This window comes from Ruditapes philippinarum, unplaced genomic scaffold, assembly GCF_026571515.1.
Source record: "Ruditapes philippinarum isolate M1 unplaced genomic scaffold, ASM2657151v2 ctg1959_1_1_1_1, whole genome shotgun sequence".
Classification (NCBI taxonomy): domain Eukaryota; kingdom Metazoa; phylum Mollusca; class Bivalvia; order Venerida; family Veneridae; genus Ruditapes; species Ruditapes philippinarum.
Window position 1 is genome coordinate 16647 of NW_026863396.1, and position 22313 is coordinate 38959.

General features: G+C 32.9%; 1 protein-coding gene across 1 annotated transcript in view; it reads left to right on the top strand.

Annotated features, from left to right (window-relative positions):
- Positions 1–22313, top strand: part of LOC132721990 (uncharacterized) — a 50588-nt gene that overhangs the window by 12218 nt on the left and 16057 nt on the right. The window contains exons 2-7 of the mRNA XM_060706382.1: positions 2743–3333; positions 3580–3666; positions 4327–4737; positions 5101–5373; positions 7172–7320; positions 18661–19347. Of these exons, the coding sequence (XP_060562365.1) occupies positions 2754–3333; positions 3580–3666; positions 4327–4737; positions 5101–5373; positions 7172–7320; positions 18661–19347 (2187 nt within the window). The 5' untranslated portion in view covers positions 2743–2753. The remainder of the gene's footprint in view (positions 1–2742; positions 3334–3579; positions 3667–4326; positions 4738–5100; positions 5374–7171; positions 7321–18660; positions 19348–22313) is intronic.

Genomic DNA, 22313 nt, shown 5'->3' on the forward strand with positions numbered 1-22313 from the left:
TATACATTTTACTTAGCATATATAGAAAATATTTAAGTCTAAACTGTAACCGAAATCGGGGTAAAACTGTAACAAAATCGGATAAAAATCGCTAGGTCTATGCTGTAACCCTGCACAAATCACATCGATCTATACTGTAACGTAGTTTATTTTTCAAACGCATTGAACTAACAGGAAAATAGGTTTAACTGGTCATTTACTTTTATAAACGTTTTCTAACATAAAAGACTAACGTTGTGCAGATTTTCTTTTTCAGGGCATGCATAAATTATGTCGGGATGGGAGAAAAATGCGTTGGTCTCTCGATTCAAATTTTCAAACTGTAAAATCTGCATATTAATGAGACAATATAGAGATAAATCTGCGGTGCAGGGTCTGGAGAAAAATATGACTAGATACCGGATTCTGTTCCTTACAAGCAAAGCACAAAAACATATTTTAGAAACTAAACTACTTGTAGTATGGGCCGGAATAAAAACCACCTACCTGTCCTCCCCACAAATAATCCTCCATCTTTAAAATTCTATACTGTAACACGTTCCCTATGGTGTGTTTTAGATGTAAGTTTTAATCTTGATCTAAGCTGACCTAGATTTCGATGATGTTACCTACTTTCTTGTCCTTTTATATAAAGCTATGAAATTTTGACTATGGATACAGATATTATTAGGACTTTGATATCAGCTGACTTAGATTTAGACAAAGTGACCTACTTTCTTGTCCTTTTATATAAAGCTATGCAATTTTGACTATGTGAATGGATACAGATATTATTAGGACTTTGATATCACTTGACTTAGATTTAGACAAAGTGACCTACTTTCTTGTCTTTTGATGTACAACCATGTAATTTAAGCCATGTTGTAAGAATGAAGTTTGGTATTAGCTTACCAAGACTTAGTTGAAGTAACATTATATGGCTTTTTATATACAGCTTTCACATTCTGGCGTGGAACAGATGTTTGACGTAATATGACCTAGATATTAAACAATGTTCAATGTCTTGTAATAAACGCTAGCTTTCACTGTTTTCACACAAATGGCAAGGCTGTCATCATGTAAGCGCGTTGAGGCCAATGGTCCATCGTAAGATATACTTAGTTAAAAGCAGTTGAAAACATTGTCTCGTAATTGTATGAAACTTTCAAACTGCACATGATGACATCAATAAATGTATTAAAATTGCAATCACAAATCATCAATGCAACTGGACATTTGTACTGTGTGGAATTTGGCGATAATAGTACAAGTAATTTTTAAATAAATTTAAAACGTATGAATGTAGATTTATTAAGAATTATTCAATCGCCCTTAATGGTTTAACCAGTTTTATGTAGAACTTTACTGGTCGTTTTCTCTCTGACAAATGGCTCAAATGTGCATTTGACTACAGGCGATAGAAACCTAGAAGATAAAAAAAAACTTATCAAATACAGTAAAACAGAATCCCTAAAGAAATTCCAACACAACAGAATTGAAAATGTTGCAAGCTCGGTTTGATTGAGCCTGGACGGTACTGGAAAGTGCAAGTTACCGTCCACGCCCCCTAGCACCGGCTAAAGCAGAATTCAACATTTAACACGAAACTGGTGAAATTTTGAATTTAGAAACATCCGCAGATGTGTTCATACGGCGATTAAAATAACTTATATTTGCTCTCGTCTTTATAAATACATAAACGTACACTTGTATTTTAAATGTGTATAAAGCTATATATCAGATGAAAAAAAAATGTTTTTATTTTAAAAAAGAATACTTCCAAAATGCTTGTACGAAATAAAAAGGCAATAAATTGCCTTAAAGCGAGTGGCGCATGCACACATCCATGTCTAAACGGATAAAAACCCTACTTTAAATAGCCAAACAATATTTTGTTTAGGAACATTTATTCTGTTTACTTAAATTTTACAAATGTGTTATATAACAGAGACAACTTTTTCGGATTTTTTTTTTGAAAATGGATGCGGAAGCAAATATTTTTATTATTAATTTACGCTCATATATATTGTTTTTTTCTTACTATTAGTTAACGTTCAATAAATGGTTTGTAATATTTTCATCATCACGCAATTAATTACGAAATAAAAAAAAGTGTGAAGGGGACACCGTGTTTTTCTTATTGATTTTGAGAGTGTGATTTTCAGAGGAAAAAAGGATGAATTTTGTAACAAAAATTTTAATACAGTCACATCTATTTCATTCGTTTGTATTTCTGGGACATTCATTGAAAGATTATGGAGTAATCTTTCATTTGATTCCAAAATTATTCGACTTTTTATATAAAAAAAATAAGAAGGGACGCTGTGTTTTCCTTCATTTTTTTTTTTAAATAGGAAAAGGCGCCGTGTATTATACCTGTCCGTACATTTCGGTAGTTCGTAAATACGTGGAAACACGTTTTCTTAAAATGTATTTTCTGTATTAGCGTTTTTGATTTCATTTGTATATTTCAGATACAGATAGATATCTATAAGTGTGCAAACTTGCTTATGCATTATATAAAATGAAAGATACAAGCTTGTAAATATGTTGTTGTTTTCCACGTTAAGTCAATTTCTAAGATTTACATGTAAACTTGTTATATAAAAGCAGGTGCCTTCAATTAAGAGGCATATTATTTGCTGTGCACGAATACAATAAAAAATGCCAGACATGCATCTTCACATTTTCAAAGTAGTTCTCAAAAGGAGCCCTTTACATGTCTAAATTTAACCCTTATTTCCGTTTTTATTTAAAATTCAGACTATGCCAATATGTCAACGACCGGCACTGAAAAACATTGCAGACTGTGCCTCATGCTTAGTAAAGGTGGAACAAAAGCATGTCATCATCTTCTATTAAAGCGTGTGGAAGATCTTAAACCAAGGGATCCTCAACCAAACGAATGGACACTTGCATCATTTTTGAACAGTAAAAAGCAAATGATAATTACGTCAAACCTTTCGAAGGAGAAGTATAAAGTCCTATTTCCAAACACCGGTGCTACAGTGCTTTCTAACTGGGATTTATCACTTTACTGTCACGTTCTTACTTCATACTGTGATTTGACTAGTTTAGATTGGTTGGATATAGAAAATTTGCGAACAATACGGAATGATCTCTGTCACATGAACGACGCCGAAATCACAGATCAGAAGTTTGAAAGCTACTGTGTAACGATACAAGTGATCATTGGTAGAATCTTGGAGAAACTCGATGCCAACGATTTGAAGCTAGAGCTTGACACAATCATCAACAATTTAAAAAGTGGACCTCTTTCGATTGACGAATCGCTGAAAGAAATGCGTAAGTTTTATTTGATGGAATTGGACATCCGTGAACAGTTGGAACATGGTACGTCGCTTAATCCATTAAATACTATATAAAGAATCATTTTCTTCCAAACCTTAATGACCGATTAAAATCAAAAAAGTGTTTTTATGTTAATGAATACACTGTCATACGACATGATGCGTTTTTTTTCACATACTTTGCTTAAAGAAATAACTTGCAGCGCACATTGTTAAAATATAAAATACAAATACAGTCAGTATATGATAACACATGCTTACGTTTATGCTAACGTATCTTTTTTTACAGTTTTAGAAAAACTTGAGGAACTTAGCAACAAGTTCGACCAAACAGCAAGTTCAGGAATCGATTCAACAAGGAACAATGTTGTTCCTGGTAATGGCCAATTTTTACACTAAGTCTTGTCTTTTTTTTGTGATTACATGTCAGAAAAAAAGTTCTAGCTTTAGCGAAAATATGTCACAAAGAAAAACTAATTAAATACAATCTTTTATAAATTATAAATTATTCATTTTATTTTAGAAAATACTTTTCATTATCTGGACTGTATAAGTGAAAAACAATTGCGACGTGGAAATGCGATTTTTTTCAATATATATTTCAAATGATTATTTAAATAATAAAGTATTGAATTACTGAACAGAATGAATACAATTACGTCATATTCTTAACATTTACCTGCTTTATGAATGATATCAGAAAAACAGTATTAAACAGTATTAAATTTAAAAAAATCATATTTTTGCAAATACTTCCGCACGCAAAGAGTTTACTTTTTGACTTTCGCAAAATATTTGTACGCATAAATTTCCACTTAATACAGTAATTTGATTATTTTAACAATGAAAAAATGTATGTTAACATTCAATCTATTAAAGTGAAATACTTTCTTTTCATAAAAACTCCTACTTAAAGGATAACATGAATAACACATTTCATGAAAATGTATGTGTGTCATCATTATCTATACATTTCTTTTCAAACTTATTAGACTTATATACCATTAACTCTCTTATACTTTATTTCTTACTACAGGAGTCAATATTGTTCTTGTTTTAAAAAATGTCAATGACGAAGAAGAAGAAAACATGTCTTATGTTTTACAACAGTTGTTTGAAGAAGTCATAAATGAGGACAATGGACTCAAATCCACCATACCACCCAATTCATATATTGGACTCAGAGCGGCAGTCAATAAAACATATCAGATATTTCTTTCAAAAGGATGGAAAATCATAAGCGCAAAACATAAATGCATACAACTACAAATAAGATGTAGTAATTTTAAATCGCTTGCCGCCTTGTTAAGGGAACATATTAATGGACAAATAGACAACCATCTTACAGATTTAAATGAATCATTAACAGAGTGTGTCAATGGAGGAAAGTCATGCTTTCAAACTATGATCTATAAAGACGAGTTTTGGAATGTTTTGGATAAATCAAGTAAGAAACTATGTTCTCATAAAATGACAAAAAATTGAACACCCGTATTTTTTTGTTTGTTGTTCTTGTTTCGTGTTTTTTGTTTTGTTAGAAAACCTGAAATGTATCGATTCAGGACAACTCCATACGATACTTTTCTATAAGTCATCATTGTTTGCATTTAACTGCAATTTTGGGAGATTGCGCAAGTATAAAGATTAATATATTCAATCTTAACATTCAAGATATATTACTAAATATGTTTAGTATTATATTTAATGACACATATGTTACACTTAAGTTGCAAATATATGTACAAGTTATTAGACAAATGTTTTGTGTACCACAATTAATAGTTGGACCTATCTTTCTTGTTAATTTTAGTCTCATCCGTCGATAGATTTTTATCCGAAGTCAACATCGACTTATCAAAGCAAAAGGATAACGTGCAACCACTCAATAAAGGCAGGGGGCTTATATTATCGTTAACAGCTCAAAACCTAATGTCTGGCAGTAACAAATCTTTCGAGGGAGACTGCAACAATGAGCTTCGTACTTCTCTACAATTACTGACATCAGAACTAGAATCAGAATTCCATGCCCCACATTTATCGATTCAAGGAAGTTGCTCGACAAATGTGAATTGCGAAACAGATGGTAAGTTTTTTAATTCTAATTCTAGTTTTTAAAATTAAATTTTCGAGTTTTAACTATATTCAAAGCGTCGTTCTCGTCGTGGCCGCTAGCATTTGCCATATTTTTTCTTTTTGATCGGTTGTCTTCTTGTCTTGACATAGCATTCTTTTGCACAAGAACTTTAAGTAAATCAGAATGAACTTGACGTTGATTGATAAATAATATTGATCTTGTAGGTTTAAATTTGAACTTTATTTAACTTTGCTAACACGTGGCTTGTTGTTTATGACTGATTGGTTTCTTCCTCCTCCAAGAAGATCAAATGGATCATGACTAAAGTCATATATGACTATTAACTTGATAGTCAAATTTTGAATTTTGCTTGTTTACTTTTATTTTTATCGGTTTTAACAAATGATTGGACATTTTTGAGACAACTAATTTTAGGATAACGCTTTTAATTATTAAACTTTATTTGAACTTGAATCATATATGGTCTTAAACGTTAAATCATTGTTATCTCAAAGTGTTTGCAATTATTTGCTAAAACTTTGTAAGTAATAAATTGATTGTCTTAATTCTTGGGCAGAATGCAACAGTCTAAAGGACAAAACTGATTTTGACAGTTATTTGACATTGACATTAAGGGACAAAATTTGCTAAAATTGTCTTAAACGTTGTTTCGTACTGTATGGATTTAACAAATTATTTTTCGTCTTCAAAAGAAAAATGACAAAACCAATATGTGGATATAATTTCAATTCTGACATTGATAATTTAAATGACCATGACATTGATCATGAAATAAATTAACATTTGCTTACATTGTCGTGATATTAAGAGGATATTTTTTCGTTTGCGTGAAATATGGCATATATTTTCACGAAACATGAAAATATGTTGCATTTTATCATGCTGAGTTGTTTTGTATTTATCAAATTTTTCAAACAAAACGGCGAAAGAAGTCCCTTAAAATAAATATGAGTTTTGACTCCGCCCACTTTCATATTTATATTTCATATTTATTTTAAAAAAATATGAAATATATTTGACTGATATAGCACCATATATCATGGGTAAAATTAAATAATATTATATATTCACAAAATTAATATGATTCGTTCTTACACGCAAAGTATTTTTAAAAACTATTAAATTTTGCTTAAATTTTAATTATCTATTTACAGATTTGATTTATACTAATATCCTAAAATTTTGCCGTCAGGACCATATTAATTTATCAAATTTTGCCCTAATTGTGATAATTTTATCTTGTTTACTGTTTTATTTATACACGCACTTCGATAAACAATATTATTAAGAAAATTAATTTTTCTAGTTTGACTATAATGTCAAAGTGACCCTGACCGTCATGTTCAAGTTTTAATTTTGCTTCAAAAGGTTTTGTTTTTATTCAATAAAATGGACTTTTTTAATTTATCTGAAATTGAAAAGTACTTATGACAAAGTTTATAACAGTACCGATTGAAACTGATCAATGACTAAATGGCATTGCTTCCAAGATTCATTTATTTATTTATTGTTTCTTTTTTTTTCTTTTTTTTTTTTTTTGGGGGGGGGGGGGGGTAGGTGATTCTTGAAAGCAATATTCTTTTTCTTTGACTTTTAACTATAATGACTTTGAAATATAAGAGAAAGGTGAGCTTGGCTGTGGCGATAAGTACAGTGTTCTTTTGAAGTGACATTATATTTTTCTTTTAAAAATTTGAACAGAGGTAGACCTGAATGGACAGAACAATATGATGCAAACAATTAAGAGTGGTGATGTTGAGATTTCAAATTACATTTGTATATTTAGAATATAAGGAAGGCAGTGATTGGTTTCAAGATGAAGAATATGACAAGACAGCGATCACGCAACGGTCTTTGAAAGAAATTGGTCCAACGAAAGAGGCACATGAAAGAGGAAAATATCACAGTGAAGAAAAGAAGGAAATTACAGAACAAGTAAGTTGTTACAATCAAACAATTAATATATCTCCGGCGTGTATATCAACATATTCAAGGGAAAATAATACAACCTCTGTAAGTAGACGAGCGAAAAAAACTATGTTTCAAATGTTTAATTTTTTTGTCATTTCAAATGAAAAAGAAGCTATACTCCTGATAAATCCATTGTGCCTTACTTTTGTTTTTAGCTTGGTTTAATATTCATTTTAACAAGGTAATATACAAAAAAAGAATCGCCGACCTTCCTGCTAATGCTAAGGTTTCCCTTGCACAATTTTATGCCTGCTGTATCAATCTTATCCTAAGGTAGCAGTATTTCTCTAAATAAAGCCTCCTGTTAATATCAACAAAACAACATGAATACCAATACCTTTGTTGTGCTGGACTGATATTAAGGTCACCCTTAAAGGTCAAACAGCAGACAATTGAGCATACGCATTAAAAATCATTTATTAAAAATATATAAAGTATGCCGAAATAATATAACTTTTGTTGAGCCTTTGGAATATTGGTCAACACAATATCGCACCTTACATTGCATAATTTAAAAATAAGAAATTAATTAAATAGAAATATTGGATGAAGGTTACTCTCCGTCGGTTTTAATCATTGGTCTCGAAAGTGAGACTTGCATATTTTGCTATTCCCGTGCTGTTTACAAATCAAATAAGCGCCGTTATGACCAGGAAAAACATCATAATTATTGGACACAAAAGATAGGAAATAAGACGTTAATATAGCTAAGACTTTCCTAACAATACATTTTTAGGGATGAATAATTAAAATTTTCGTTAGGTGTTAAGTGATGTAAGTAGTGCTTTACTAAAGTAAATCAAATAATGAAGCGTGGTCAAAATTTGACCCGTTGTTTATTCAGTTTTTAAATCTATCAATATTTTAAACCCTTAAAGTTCTTTAAACTTAATATAACAAGATAACTTGAAATTTTGAAATTCGCATTATTTATTCATTAAAATTATTTAATCAGTTTTCATGTTTTGATATAGTTCATTCTGGTTGTATGGTGAGTAGACTGTCTTTCCAATGTATTTTTTATACAGGTGTATATTTAAAGATGTATCATAATAAATGATGTTCTTTGCAAGCCCCACATGGGGTAACCCAATTTATTCGTTTCGTAACACAACCAGTTGTGGGTCGAAGCAAATGCCACAGTGGTTTTACAATTTTTTTTCATGCAAAGAAACGAGTATATTAGATGTGAAACCAATGTAGTGAAAAAAAGAAGAAAAATAACAATTACAAAAAAAAATTAAAAAAACCCCAAAAAAACACACACACAAAAGATAACAAACACAAAAACACAAAGAGACAAGGACGACACATGCATTCACACTTGCACTCATAACCGTATTTTTAAAAAAAAATAGTTTCAAAAGCATCAACATTATATAAAATATAATGCATGCTATTTTGGCTTGAATTATTTTTTAATTACACAAACTCAAAACAATACTTTTCAGTGTAGAAATAAGATTTTCTCAGCTGACATTTTCTTTTCAAAATAAAGACATTAATTTTCTAAAAAGACCCCAAATTTTATCAACTTTGGTAATATATTATGATTGCTACCTCTTTATCAGTCTTGAGCTGTTGTGTTATAAAGTTTTTAGCTGCAATCATCGATAAAGAAAGATCAATCATTTTACACCGATAAACATACATTTTAAAGTATACTAAAAATAAGTTTTTGCGCTAGGTAGATAATCTTTTGCAATATAGCCAAACATCATTTTTTATACACAAAGATAAAAAAGGTTCTTCATTTATTATAAAAAAATAATTTATAATTTTTTGACTTGACAATGGGACACAACCACCAAAATAGATGCTCAATGCTTTCAACATCATAACTACAAAAAGAACATAAAGGATTTTCTTTATACTTAATTTTTACTTAACAGATGATTGGTTCCAATAATCCTGTGTAAAATTCTTGTTTCTAACCATTGCAACTTGGCACATTTTGTAATTCTAAAAGGCATTTCAAGTATAATTTTCCATTCATTTTCACTAAAAGCTAGATAAATATTGTTCTACAATATTCGATACTCGTGGGCTTTGTTTTGTTTTTTATAGAAATGTTTTGCTCCATTTATGTCCGATATAATATCTTTAAAGTATAGCGGTATATCTGGGCCAATGTTTTTCTGTGGGATTTTAAAGATTATAAGAATCTTACACTGGCTGCTAGTACAGACCGGAATATCTAGCTCGAGGGTAACTGTTTATGGCGGTAACGAGGCTCTGCCGAGTTTCCGCTAAAGATTTACCCGATAGCTAGATATTTCCGTCTGTATTTGACTTTTTTTCTTGCATATTACATATCAATTATTTTCAGATTTCACGAAAATTGATACTCTCATTACGCACTTTTTATCCGGAAGTCGGCAGGGGATATAGAAATAGTCTTCGTCCGTCCAACCGTCCGTCCTTCAATCCGTTCGTCCGTCCGTCCTTCCGTCCGACATATTTGTCCGGAGCATATCTCAAAAAGTATTTGAGGTATCAGTTGAAAACTTCATAAGTGGATAGACTTCATTAAGGAGGAGTGCACTGCACAATAATAATATTATTGCCCTTTGTTATTTTTCAAAATTAATTTTTGTCCAGAGCATAACTAAAAAAGCCTTTGAGATATCAACATGAAACTTCATAGGTGCATAGATCTCACTTAGGAGGTGTGCAGTGCACAAGTATGATAACTTTTCCTTTCATAATATTTTAGTTATTGTCCTTTGTTATTTTTCATACTTAATTTTTCATCTGAGTGGAGCATAACTTAAAAAGTGTTTGAGATGACAACATGAAATGTCATAGGTGGATCTTATTGAGGAGGAATGCTGTGCGCAAGAATGATAACTTTTCTTTTCGTAATGTTTGAGTTATTGCCCTTTGTTCTTTTTTCATATTATTTTGTCGGGAACTTATCTCAAAAAGTATTTGAGGTTTCAACTTGAAACTTCATAGGTGGAAAGATTTTACTGAGGAGGGGTGCAGCACACAAGACTGATAACCTACCCTGCAGTCATTGTCCTTTGTTATTTTCAGCGATTAGTATTCACATAGGTCTGAAATCTGTAATCACTTCAGCCATCAGTTTTCATTACTAAAAGACCACTTAAATTTGAATTATTCTGCTCCAGAACATTTACATTCTTCCAATAAGCAAACACATTCACCGGGGGATGGCCATGTTGACCTGGCTCTTGTTTCTTATAGTAGCGTATGAAATTACAACTTCATTCATACCGTAAAATATGACGTCATCATATGAACGCAAATCATTCATAAAAGGCACGCGGAAATGACGTCATTTAAAACACGCGACTTGTTTAACATGGGGTGTAAGACACGCCCGTTTTACTCACAACGAGTGAAAAATGTCCATCGGTAAAAATGTTGTGAGCAACTTCCGTTCCTCGTTGTGAGCACCCATCTTTGACGTGTGACACGATAAACAAGGTGAGTTTTTCATAATTTTTGAAGATTACAGACATTTATGTAAAAATATCGAAATGCTGTTAGCTCGCGATGTGTTTTCCGAGTATGCACATGTAAAGATATTGCCTGTTGGTGGACAATTTGATGGAAATACCGTGCGACGCAGTCACTCGGTGTAGCTGGAAAACTGGAGACAACTTCTCTTTGGACCTAATTTAACATTGAAAACGTCGATTCTGGTGACGTTTTGTGCATTCTAACCTAAAACAGATGCCCACAAGTCTTCAGCGTAAAATATTATATGAAAGTCTTTATAGAAACGAAGATATACCCTTTTTTGCTTTAATCCTCGTTGTGAACACCATAGCCTCGTTATAAATACATAAATGTCTGTAATCTTCAAAAATTATGAAAAAACTCACCTTGTTTATCGTGTCACTCGTCATAGATGGGTGCTCACAACGAGGAACGGAAGTTGCTCACAACATTTTTACCGATGGACATTTTTCACCCGTTGTGAGTTAAACGGGCGTTGTAAGACAGGGTTTTCTAGCACCGGTGTAAACAGTAGATAATCCTGTCTGATATGCAAAAATATATTATATTTATAAAAGGAATTGCTTTCCTGGTAAAATTTACCGTTGAAAATTAAGATTTTATATTGAAAATTGTATATCGTATTAATAAATTCATTATAAGATAAAAACTTTCCTTCAGATGCTATTAGATGTTCTATGTTATAAACAACAGCATCGAACCACGATTTAAAATATAAGCTTTTTGAACCAATATTGTTATAAAATAAAGGATTTTTTCCGAAAAAATGATTTTCGATTGGAATTAATTCTATATATCGTGGTAAGGCTGTAAAGGTGTCCTTCCAAAAAATATTGTTTGTTTCTTTTGCAAGTTTATCAATTTGAAAGTAATGGTTTCCGCAGTGAAAAAATTTTTTTTCATATCCATTTTATCGTAAAGAATACTTTTCTTACGGGCATTTGAGATTCTTCTTTTAAACCATGGCATTTTTAATGCCATGATAAAGGCAGAAATATTTATCATTTGCAAGCCACCCTCAGCGTAGTTTATAACAACAACTGAAGACTTAATTTTAACATGTCCTTGCCAAATAAAGTCATAAAACATTTTATTTAATACACTGATTACATCTCAAGAAGGGTTTGGTAGTGAAATAAATAAATGATTTAGAGATGAGATCAAAAGCGGTTTAATAACAACATTTTTACCTATAGGCCTGAGAATTCTTCTTTTCCAGTTTTGATTAACCATTCGGATATTTTCTATTCTTTCGCTTTTTTTTTAAAACTATAATTTTACTTAAGTCAACATGAAAATTTATGCCTATCATTTTAAATTGATGTTGATTTTAGGACAATTTCCACCTTGTTTTTATACTGTTTTGAGAATATTTTATTTTTCCTATTCACACAACGTTAGTTTTATCAAAATTAACATCAAGTCCCGAAAGTTGTGCGAAATCTGACAAGATTTCCAAATATTTATTTAAAAACGCAAATAATTTTAATATAATATTTGATTTTTTAGAAATAGCATCATCAAGAGCTAAAATATATGTTAAAAAAATTTGAGCGCAATGAGATTAGCTTTTGTTTTGGCTTCATGACCGTCGATATTTATTTATCCACAATTATCCACAATTATCTCTCTTCCTAAACGACAATAAAATTTTGACTACAGTTCAATGGAAATATCATAACGTGAGCCTATTTATCTAAACGGTCCTGTTACAAGGACTTAATATGAAATTTAAAAAAGAAAGAAATAAATAGGTCATCTGATTAAAGTACAATACCCACGGTTTAGATATAATTGCATACATAATGTAAGAATCTACACCGGCTGTCGTTACAGACCGGAATATCTAACTCGAGGGTAACTGTTTACAGCGGTAACGAGGCTTTGCCGAGTTTTTGCTAAACAGTTACCCCGAGCGCTAGATATTTCCGTCTGTACCAATAGCTGGTGTTTGATTCTTTTTTTTGCACATTACATGTCAATGATTTTTGGAACAGAAATTATGAAAACTGATATTCTCATTCCGCATTTTTTTCTTATACATGTTATAGTAGCATATAAACATAGAACTTTATTCATTACGGAAATATGACGTCATCCTAAGAACGCGATTCATTCATAAAAGGCGCTCGTCAATGACGTCATTTAAAGCACGCGACTTGTTTTACATGGGGGGTGTAAGAAAGGGTTTCCAGCACCGGTGTAAACGGTAGATAATCCTGTCTGTGAATCAGCTAGAAGGCCTCTTCAAAAATGTTTCTCATGCCCAGAGGTAAAAAGAGTGTATGCCTATAGTAATTATAATGAAATAAGTGGGTATTTACTTCAAATTTTATGAAACTACACAACCAAGAACTAAGATATTGCTTTTACAAAAGTTTAAAAGTGTTTGTTCTGAATAGCCTGGCACTAAGGATTAAGTGGTATCAGTGGTAATGAGCTAGTTAGTAAACGGGTTAGGTTTTTCTTCAGTTAGTTTTCATTAGCCAATGTAGTTAAGAAACATTTGTTTGATTGCGAAAAAATGTATATTGTCAAAACGTTGGAGCAACATGCAAGGTTTGTGTTTTTGTTATTAAAACGTAAGAGATGAATGACATATTGTACCATATAATTCCTACGAAAGCGTGCTTTGATCCCAAGATGCCAATATCTAATGTGAAAATGTGAAGGCATGAAGACAAATATTAACGCGAAATTACATACTCTGATTATATATACATGTATATGATTATGTAGAATATGATGTAGAAGAATAAGTTATCCTGACATTAACTTATTTAAAACGTAGCGACATATTTGTGTAAATAATAGAAAATGAAAAGAACCATCGGATAGCCAAAGCAATATTTAGAAATTCAAAATCCTGTTTATCTAGTAACAATTATGACAAACCGCATACATCGTTGTCATTAGAAAACAAACTAAATGCTTTGAACGGTATATATCCAATAGAGCATTTCGGTTATATTTCGTCTCTCTGCAAGTGACTTTCATCTTTGGAAGTCTGCTCAAAGTCCCGTTGACTGTATATATTATATGTACGAGAATAAGAAAATATCAATAATAATAATAAAAGTTAGAAGGTTTCGTTCAGTTTTGGGGATATCTAATTTGTTTGTACCTGTTCGTTTCGTGCACTTCAAGTTTGATACGCCTATGATAGGCTCAGAATCAAATGGTGACAACATATCGACGGACAAATAACAAACAACAAATGAACGGTTTCCCAACGACTTAGCTTCACATAAATATAATTTTAAAGGACAACAAACAATGACCGTCGTAATTTGTTCCTTACTCGTTTGTTCTTAATTTTAGATGCTCGAAACAATGAGCGTAAGCACTTGTTGACAAACGAATATGTTTCTTTTTGATCACATTCTCACAATTAACACAACAACAACATCAACAACAAAATAGCTTGACACAATGAAAAACATTGAGTTATGTCATAATGCCCTAATGCTACTTAACCTTCAAACATTTTTCTGGCTCAACTAATTTGTTAATCGATTTCATAACACATGTACACATTAAACTCAGAGTACTTCAGATAACGTAAGTTCCTGACAGCATAACTGTCGAGCCGAAAAAGGACAAAAGTGTGTACCAATGGACGATGGGCAAACAATCAGTGATGCCAGTGCACGTTCACAGTCAAATGTACTATTTTGTGTAGTAGCATTGTGAATATGAAATTGATAAGTGAATTAAAGAAATATAAAGATTAGGTTTGTTAATTTGTATACTTCATTTAATACAAAGCATTTCGTATTGTTTGTATGTTGGATAGGTTAGTGGTAACTATAATTCCTATCAGTATCACAGTCATTTATTTATAGATTTTGCTACGGCATTCTGCTAAATGTCAGTTTCGTACCGATGGACACAATCAAACGACATCTGGACAAGTTTAAAATCTTTTTGTTCGGTTTGAAACAAAATGAAACATAATTAGTATATTTACCTTTGATTAGAGGTATTTTTTTTAAACTTGAAAATATGCCCTTCGATTGTGTCTATATGACATATGCGATGCTGAAGCTATAAAAAAACAAGGGTGCCATAGTCACAAAATACGCCCGTTTACGAAAGCTTTAGATGGAGAAGAGGGCATTATGGATAAGTGTTATCTAGCAAGCAAGTTTTTATCCTTGGCACTGTGTTATTAAATGAACCTTAAAACAAATCAGTAGGGAAGATATGCACAGGATGTGTGACCTTGACCTTGGTCGCAGGGACCTGAATTTTATGCACGGCACTCAGCCTCACAATGATGAACATTTGTGCCAAGTTATATTGAAATCCCTCTATGCATTTTCAAACGGGCGTATAAAAGGTACATGTAATTGTAATTTAATAACTAAAAAATTCTGATTTAAGATTTTATTCTAGGGAAATACATTTCATTACAATTCTTAATGTTTGAATGAGCTGAACTGATATTTACTTGAAAATTAAAATATAATTAAATTTCTATGAGAAAGTATTTACATTTGATAAGGTAATTACTGTATGATCTTTATGAACAAATACCAAGTCTACAGAACACCATAGTTATCACAGTTAAGAATCTTGACCAATGAATGAAACATGTGTAAATAAATGTTACATTCTTTAGAACATACTCAAGTCCAAGAAAGAGGATTATTTTATGCCCTTTGATTAAATTCTATTTTTTAGAATTGAAAGTGAAAGTAGATCAAGGGGAGTAATTGTGTAAGTCATTTATGAACAAAGTAATAACTTTGTTGTCGCCCTTTGATTAAATTCTATTTACAAAATCTGGATATTTCATCATCTTTAGTGACCTTGACCTTGTATATATTGACCTAAATTATATGTATCACAGCCATAGTCTTGATAATGACCATTTGTGTTACAATCCTCAATAAATGATGACTAAATGGTCCATATACACATCTTCATATTTTTATCTGAACTTTGACCTCTATGTGTGACCTTGACCTTGGCCGCAAGGACCTGAATCTTGCACGCGACACTCCGCCTCACAATGGTGAACATTTGTGCCAAGTAATATTGAAATCACTCTATACATGTGGAAGTTTTGCTCCGGACAAGCATTTTTCAATGAGCTCTAAGTGTGACCTTGACCTTTGACCTAGAGACCTGGTTTCATGTGCACGACACTGCTCCTCATAGTGGTGAACATTTCTATGAAGTTTCATTAAAATCCCTCAATACATGTAGGAGATATGCTCCGGACAAAATTGGACGCCGCCGCCCGCCCGCCCGCCCGCCAGGGGCGTTTCCATAATACGTCCCGTTTTTTCAAACGGGCGTATAATTACTACTATACAGCCAGTATGTATAGTTTCTACTTACCTATGCGGCCTACAAAAAGTAGGAAATGCGTTGTGTCTTACGAAGTTAACAAATTTATAAACGTAACATATTCATAAACTAGGCTATCAATTTCATATGCACACTACTACCACTACTACTACTACTACTACTACTACACAGAATAGTACATTTGGTTGTTAGTATAATTGTCCTTTCAAATGTATCTTCTAGTAGTCAGTTTACGTACGTATATGATAAAGTAGGTTGTTAACCCATTACGTTATATACACGCCTTTTTTACCCCCCCCCCCCTTTATATTGTCTCAAATGGTGAAAAAAGGGCTTATTTAAGCCCCCAACACTTGTTTTTGTTTGAGAAATGTTCTTAAAAAAGTGACTTCTTTTTCGGCGCGGCCCCCCATCCAAAAGATACATCAGAGGGTTGCCAGAAGGGGGATGTGCCCCTTCTGTTTGGGGGAGGGGGTTGAAGGGGGCGGAGTCCCCCTCATCGCCAGTAAGATTTTGGACTTGTGAGAGGCTATAAATGACCCCAGATTGATCATTAGGTAACGTGTAACCAACGCTGAAAAGCATTTGACTCCAGCTCAATCCATTAAGAAGTTGCAGCACTTTGAAATCAATCTTGATGGAAAAATCAACGCAAAATAGTGATTTTTGGCAATTTTGAGATGTCCCCTCGTTGCAATGGTAACAGAAAATTTAAGCCTGAGCATGTTGTTTCAAGGGCAATGGTCCAGTCAACATTTTTGCCAAGTTTGATTAGTGTTGAAGCAGTTTTTATAGTATTATAGCAATTTGAACTTGTAACTGGAGACTTTTCAATGAAACAGCCATTTTTCACAAAATGCTCATGAAGTAATGGGTTAAGTAAGCACTGACCAAATTAATTTAACACTGGTATAACTGCTAGTTTGATAAATAACTACGTATGTAAACATGTCTTGCATACCCGGGTGTAATTTGCAAAATCAAATGAAGTGTTTATCGAATAGTATAACCGAAATATTCTTTCAGTGATGAACCATTCAATGGATTTTTGTTTCGCCTCTATAGAGTACGGGCGTCATATAGGGGCCACTTCTCTGTCGTCTGTATGTCTGTCCGTCACAAAACATGTCCGGAATATTCCTCAGACACTACAAGCACAATTTCATCCAAATTTTACAGGAATGATAAGTACCAAGACTAGTTGTGCATATTGTCAGCACTTTCTGGTTCAATGATTTTGTCAGGGTTATGGGTGTTGAATAATTTTCATTTTTAAAGTTTGTTCAGGAATATATACACGAAGGTCAAAAATTACAAAACATTTGAACGTTAAACCAGTATCATTTTACTATAATACATGGAAACAATTGTAACAGATGTATTCTATTCTAACATGCTAATTTTGAAATTTATAAACACCATTGAGCATAGAAGTAATTTACTTCGAGTCATTTGGTTTATTCACCAATCGACTAAGGTGATCCTCCCTTATAAGTACTAACATTTCTGTCACCATACACATTTGTATGCCCCCGCAGGGCGGCATACAGTTATCGCACTGTTCGTCCGTCCGTCTGTCGGCACGTCCTTCCTTCCGTCCATCCGGTAAATCATGTTCGCGCTTCATCTCCAAAACTATTGGAGGGATTTCATGGCCACCCGAGCTATAATAGAATAATATTGTCCGTCTTTGACAGGTCAAACTGCTAGTGGGATTTCAATAAAACTTCATAGATTTAAGTGATTAATACTAGTTGTGTATATTGCCAGCACGTTCCGCTCCACTGTACAAAATGACCACTAGAGCTATACAAATAAAATAAAACTAGTTTGGCTTTCACAGGTCTGACTGCTAGGTTGATTTCAATAAAACTATATAGGGGTGATCATTATTGAATATCACTGAACTTGTAGGAATTATATTTATTAAAGGCGGTTAGGCTCATAATTAAATTACATATCTAAAGTAATTTTTTGCCATTCCAAGCTTCCTTTCGGGGGAATAAGTCACTTTTCTGTGACAGATCTTGTTTGGCACAATTTGCAAAAAGTATTTTTAGCTTTTGAATTTATTTTTCATTATTTTGTATACTTTTGATACAGTTTTTATTAAATATAAAAACGTAGCTAGAATAAACGTAGTGGAATAATGTGAAGTGTTTAAGAATAGACGTTTTATTTAATAACGTTAATTTTACGCGCAAAAGTTGGTGTCTCCTAACATCGACGACTGTTATGTCGTTTTCCTATCAACTAAAAAAGCGTAATTAAGCGAAACTTGTCTTGACAAAATTGTTGGCTTATGAATATTTCTATCATTAAGATCGCAGTTTTGCAAATTAAAAAGTCTAATATGTGGCGCATGAATGTTTGTTTGTTCCTTTATAAGCTTGTTTGCATCTATGTTAACATAGCTTTTAACTATTGCAGAACGCTTACGTGCTTAACTGTGGGAAATAAAATAATGCAAAAATCTATATTGCAATTTTATTGCAGAATCGCCTTGATCGAAAGTTGGCAATGTGGAGGAAATGGGAGGAAGAGCAAGCAAATTGGACGAAAGGAATTTCTGGTTTAACTATTACAAAATATGGTCTACTTATTTCCATCACTGAAATTTTGAAAAACTTTCTGTATTCATTTTCACCGGAACAGATTGGCCATTTGTCTGAATTCCTCGACAATGCACGAAACTCTAATTTGAAATTTATAACAGAAAAGGGTAAAACAAGGGGCTCTTGGGAAATGGAAGAAAGTTGTTGTAAATCAGGTCTATGTCAAACAATCCTAGATATGTTATGTGAGAAACAAGCGAACAATTTAAAAAACGTTGTTTGGAGCCCTAACGACAGGACAAGTGTATTGCATTCACGACATAAAAAGATGATGACCTTGCCAAACACACATTTCTTCAATTGGTCCATTCGCGGGGAATTTGACTGCCCATACGAGCGCGTCCGAAGAGGTATTCCTTTGTTAGATGATACACTACAACAAGGAGACGTCGATACATACTACTGGCAAATCGCAAAGATGTACATGTTCCGTGGAAAGGAAACAAATTATGATCCAAATACTGGGCCTGAAGATACAGATGTTGCATTGATTTTCAAGTTGATGAAGAATTGCAAGTTGTTCTCACTAGATGAGGAGTCAAATATAGATAATTCAATTTACGACGATGTATGTATTTGAATTTAAACTATTTCTTTTTTTATTTATTAATTATAATTTAATTGCACAAAAAATGATATGGGTTAAACAATGCATATGGATCGTTAAGCATTAACTTTATTTTGGTACAATATTGTCACAAACACATTCATAACGGCGAAGTTACGTCTATGACATCCTAGACATGCATTTTCATTTTTAAATGCACCAAATAATGTCTTTTAACTTAAGTTCATAATGCGCTAAAATAAAACTTATGTAACCACACCAGCTATCTAGCACCCCTCCTGAGAAATGAAAATCTCAGAAACAGTAACGCTAATGAACTAATGCTGTCTTAAAAAAAACTCATTCCAATGACACTGGTCTTTCACGGTATGTTTGTGTGTAAGTGTGTGTGTGTGTGTGTGTGTGTGTTTTCTGAATTTTCTACGATAAAAGAAAGAATTTTGATTTTAATATTGTTAACTACCCACATTTAGATGGAGATGTACCTCATTCTCCATCATATGGGGTGTATATTTCTCAATTAATAAGATTTGTTAGGGCGTGCAGTCGTGTTGATGATTTTAATGAACGCAATTTATCTATTACTAACAAACTTCTTAAACAAGGTTATCGCTATCATAAATTGCGTACATATTTTACTAAGCTTAACCGTCGTAATTCAGACTTAGTTTTTAAATTCTATTGTAATTTAAAAACTCTTTTGCGCCAAGGTATTGGCAAACCTGACTTATATGGAGATGATGTTTACAAACATCGTAGGATCATGGGTCATAGTAATTTTTATGCCGTCTTCAATAAATTATCAAACGGTTTATTAAAAGAGGTTTTGACCCTACTATTTTAAGGCATACCGCATGCTTGGTGTTCAACCCTTTTACAGTTGGACGCTACGCTTTCCTCTTTTGATAACATCTGACGGACAAGTGGGAGACTCTATGATGGACAGGTCTTAAAGCCCTTTGGGACTGAATTGTCTTAATGTTCGTCTTCTACCTTGCTTCGTCGGGCCCTTGAAGGTGATTTTCTTGTTGTTCTGCCTTCCTTTAAGGTATCGAGTACTTTGGTAATGGTCATTAGGCTGTAACTTTTTCTACATACTGACATAATTCTGTATGTGTTTTATTTATTTCGTCTAATGTAACCATGACCATTGTTAGAATTTCACTTGGCTGGGATTAATTTTATATACATTTTCGTATCATTTAGGAACATATTGGGGCTAAGAGTGAGGTTTGGCGCGCCTAAAACCGGTTTAAACTCCCCAGTGGTATAATTCCCTTATGGGCCTCTTTTTGTTTATATTATTTCACATTACATGTCCCGCTCCTTCCGCCCTTGTGTTCACTCCAGGTACATGTACTTCTTTGTAGCCTTCTTGGTGTCCTGCTTGGGTGTGTCCGGGGGTGGCGTCCTGTGAACGTTGCCTTTTTGATCTTTATTCTTGTTATTTTAACTACCACAGACCGTTCCAAAGCAGTACCCCCTTTTATTCTTTCACGTGTTTTTCTTGTCTGTATTGTTACTTGTTTTTTGATGTTTACATGTTTTGTGATGTTTGTCTTGTTGGATTGTCGTTGATGGTAAGTGTTTTCTCTTCCCCCCCCCCTCTTCCATTCTTTAACCCCCCCCCCACCTTTTCACCTGTACAGTCGTTTTCCCTTTAATTCCCTTATAGGCCCGTTTTTTGTTTATATTATTTCACATTACATGTCCCACCCTTTCGCCCTTGTGTCCACTCCAGGTATTTGTTTGATGCCTTCTGGGTGTCCTTCTTGGGTGTGTCCGGGGGCAGCGTCCTGTAACGTTACCTTTGCATTGTTGATCTTTATTCTTGTTATCTTAATTTCTGACTTAGATATTCAGTCTAATACTCGAAGAACTTGAGACTGTAATACTTCTAATTTCTTCTATTCAGATGTTGGCCATATAATCACTGGTAATTTTGATATAATTACAGACAAAAGAATTCGTAACTTATTCTTGAAAGGACCTAAATACAGAATTCCTTCTGAGATTGATTTTAATGCTTATCATAGTCAGATTGCTTAATCTTTAGAGGATTTTTCGGCGACATGGTGTCGCCATGAAAATGCGGATAGTAATGCTCTAGTTACATGGAAACGTAACATCTTTAAAAATATTGATTCACGTATTGATTTTAATCGTGGAAATGAACATCTTTTACCATCTAACCCAAGACTTACTTTAAGACATCTGAAAAAGGAAATTCTAGCATTTCATTCAAAATTTGTTTTGGTGCCACCGGACAAGACGGCTAATAATATTATGATTGTATGACGAACCCATCACATTAACATTTTGCATATGGAACTAAATAGTACTAATGCGTATTCTAAAACGTCTGTCTCCGAAAAAGACATTGTAAACAGTCATATTACTAATATTTCCAATCTTAAAGTCAAAATTAATGAAAAAGAAATCAAAATTCCTATTATGTATTGGATTCCTAAATTGCATACACAACCTTACAGGATTTCAACGAGCGGAAAATTTTATTAAAACAGGGCTACTGCTATCATAAATAACGCAAATATTTTACAAAATATTACAATCATAATTTTGATTTTATTTCAAAATTCAATAGTGATTTTAAAAAACACTTCTGCGACAAGCCAGCCTGGTTTTTATGGCGATGTGATTTACAAACTTCGTAAGATTTTGGGTCATGGTAATTTTTCTGCTGTTTTTACTAAAATCATTAAACGTTTTATTAAAGAGTGTTTGACCGTACTATTTTAAGACATACTGCATACATAGTGTTCAACCCTTTTACACTACGCTTTCCTCTTTTGATTACATCTGACGGACCAAGTTGGAGACTCTATGATGGACAGTTCTTAAGCCCTTTGGGACTGAATTGTCTTAATGTTTGTCTTCTGCCTTGCTTTGTCGGGCCCTTGTATGTGATTTTCTTGTTGTTCTGTCTTCCTTTAGGGCATTGATTA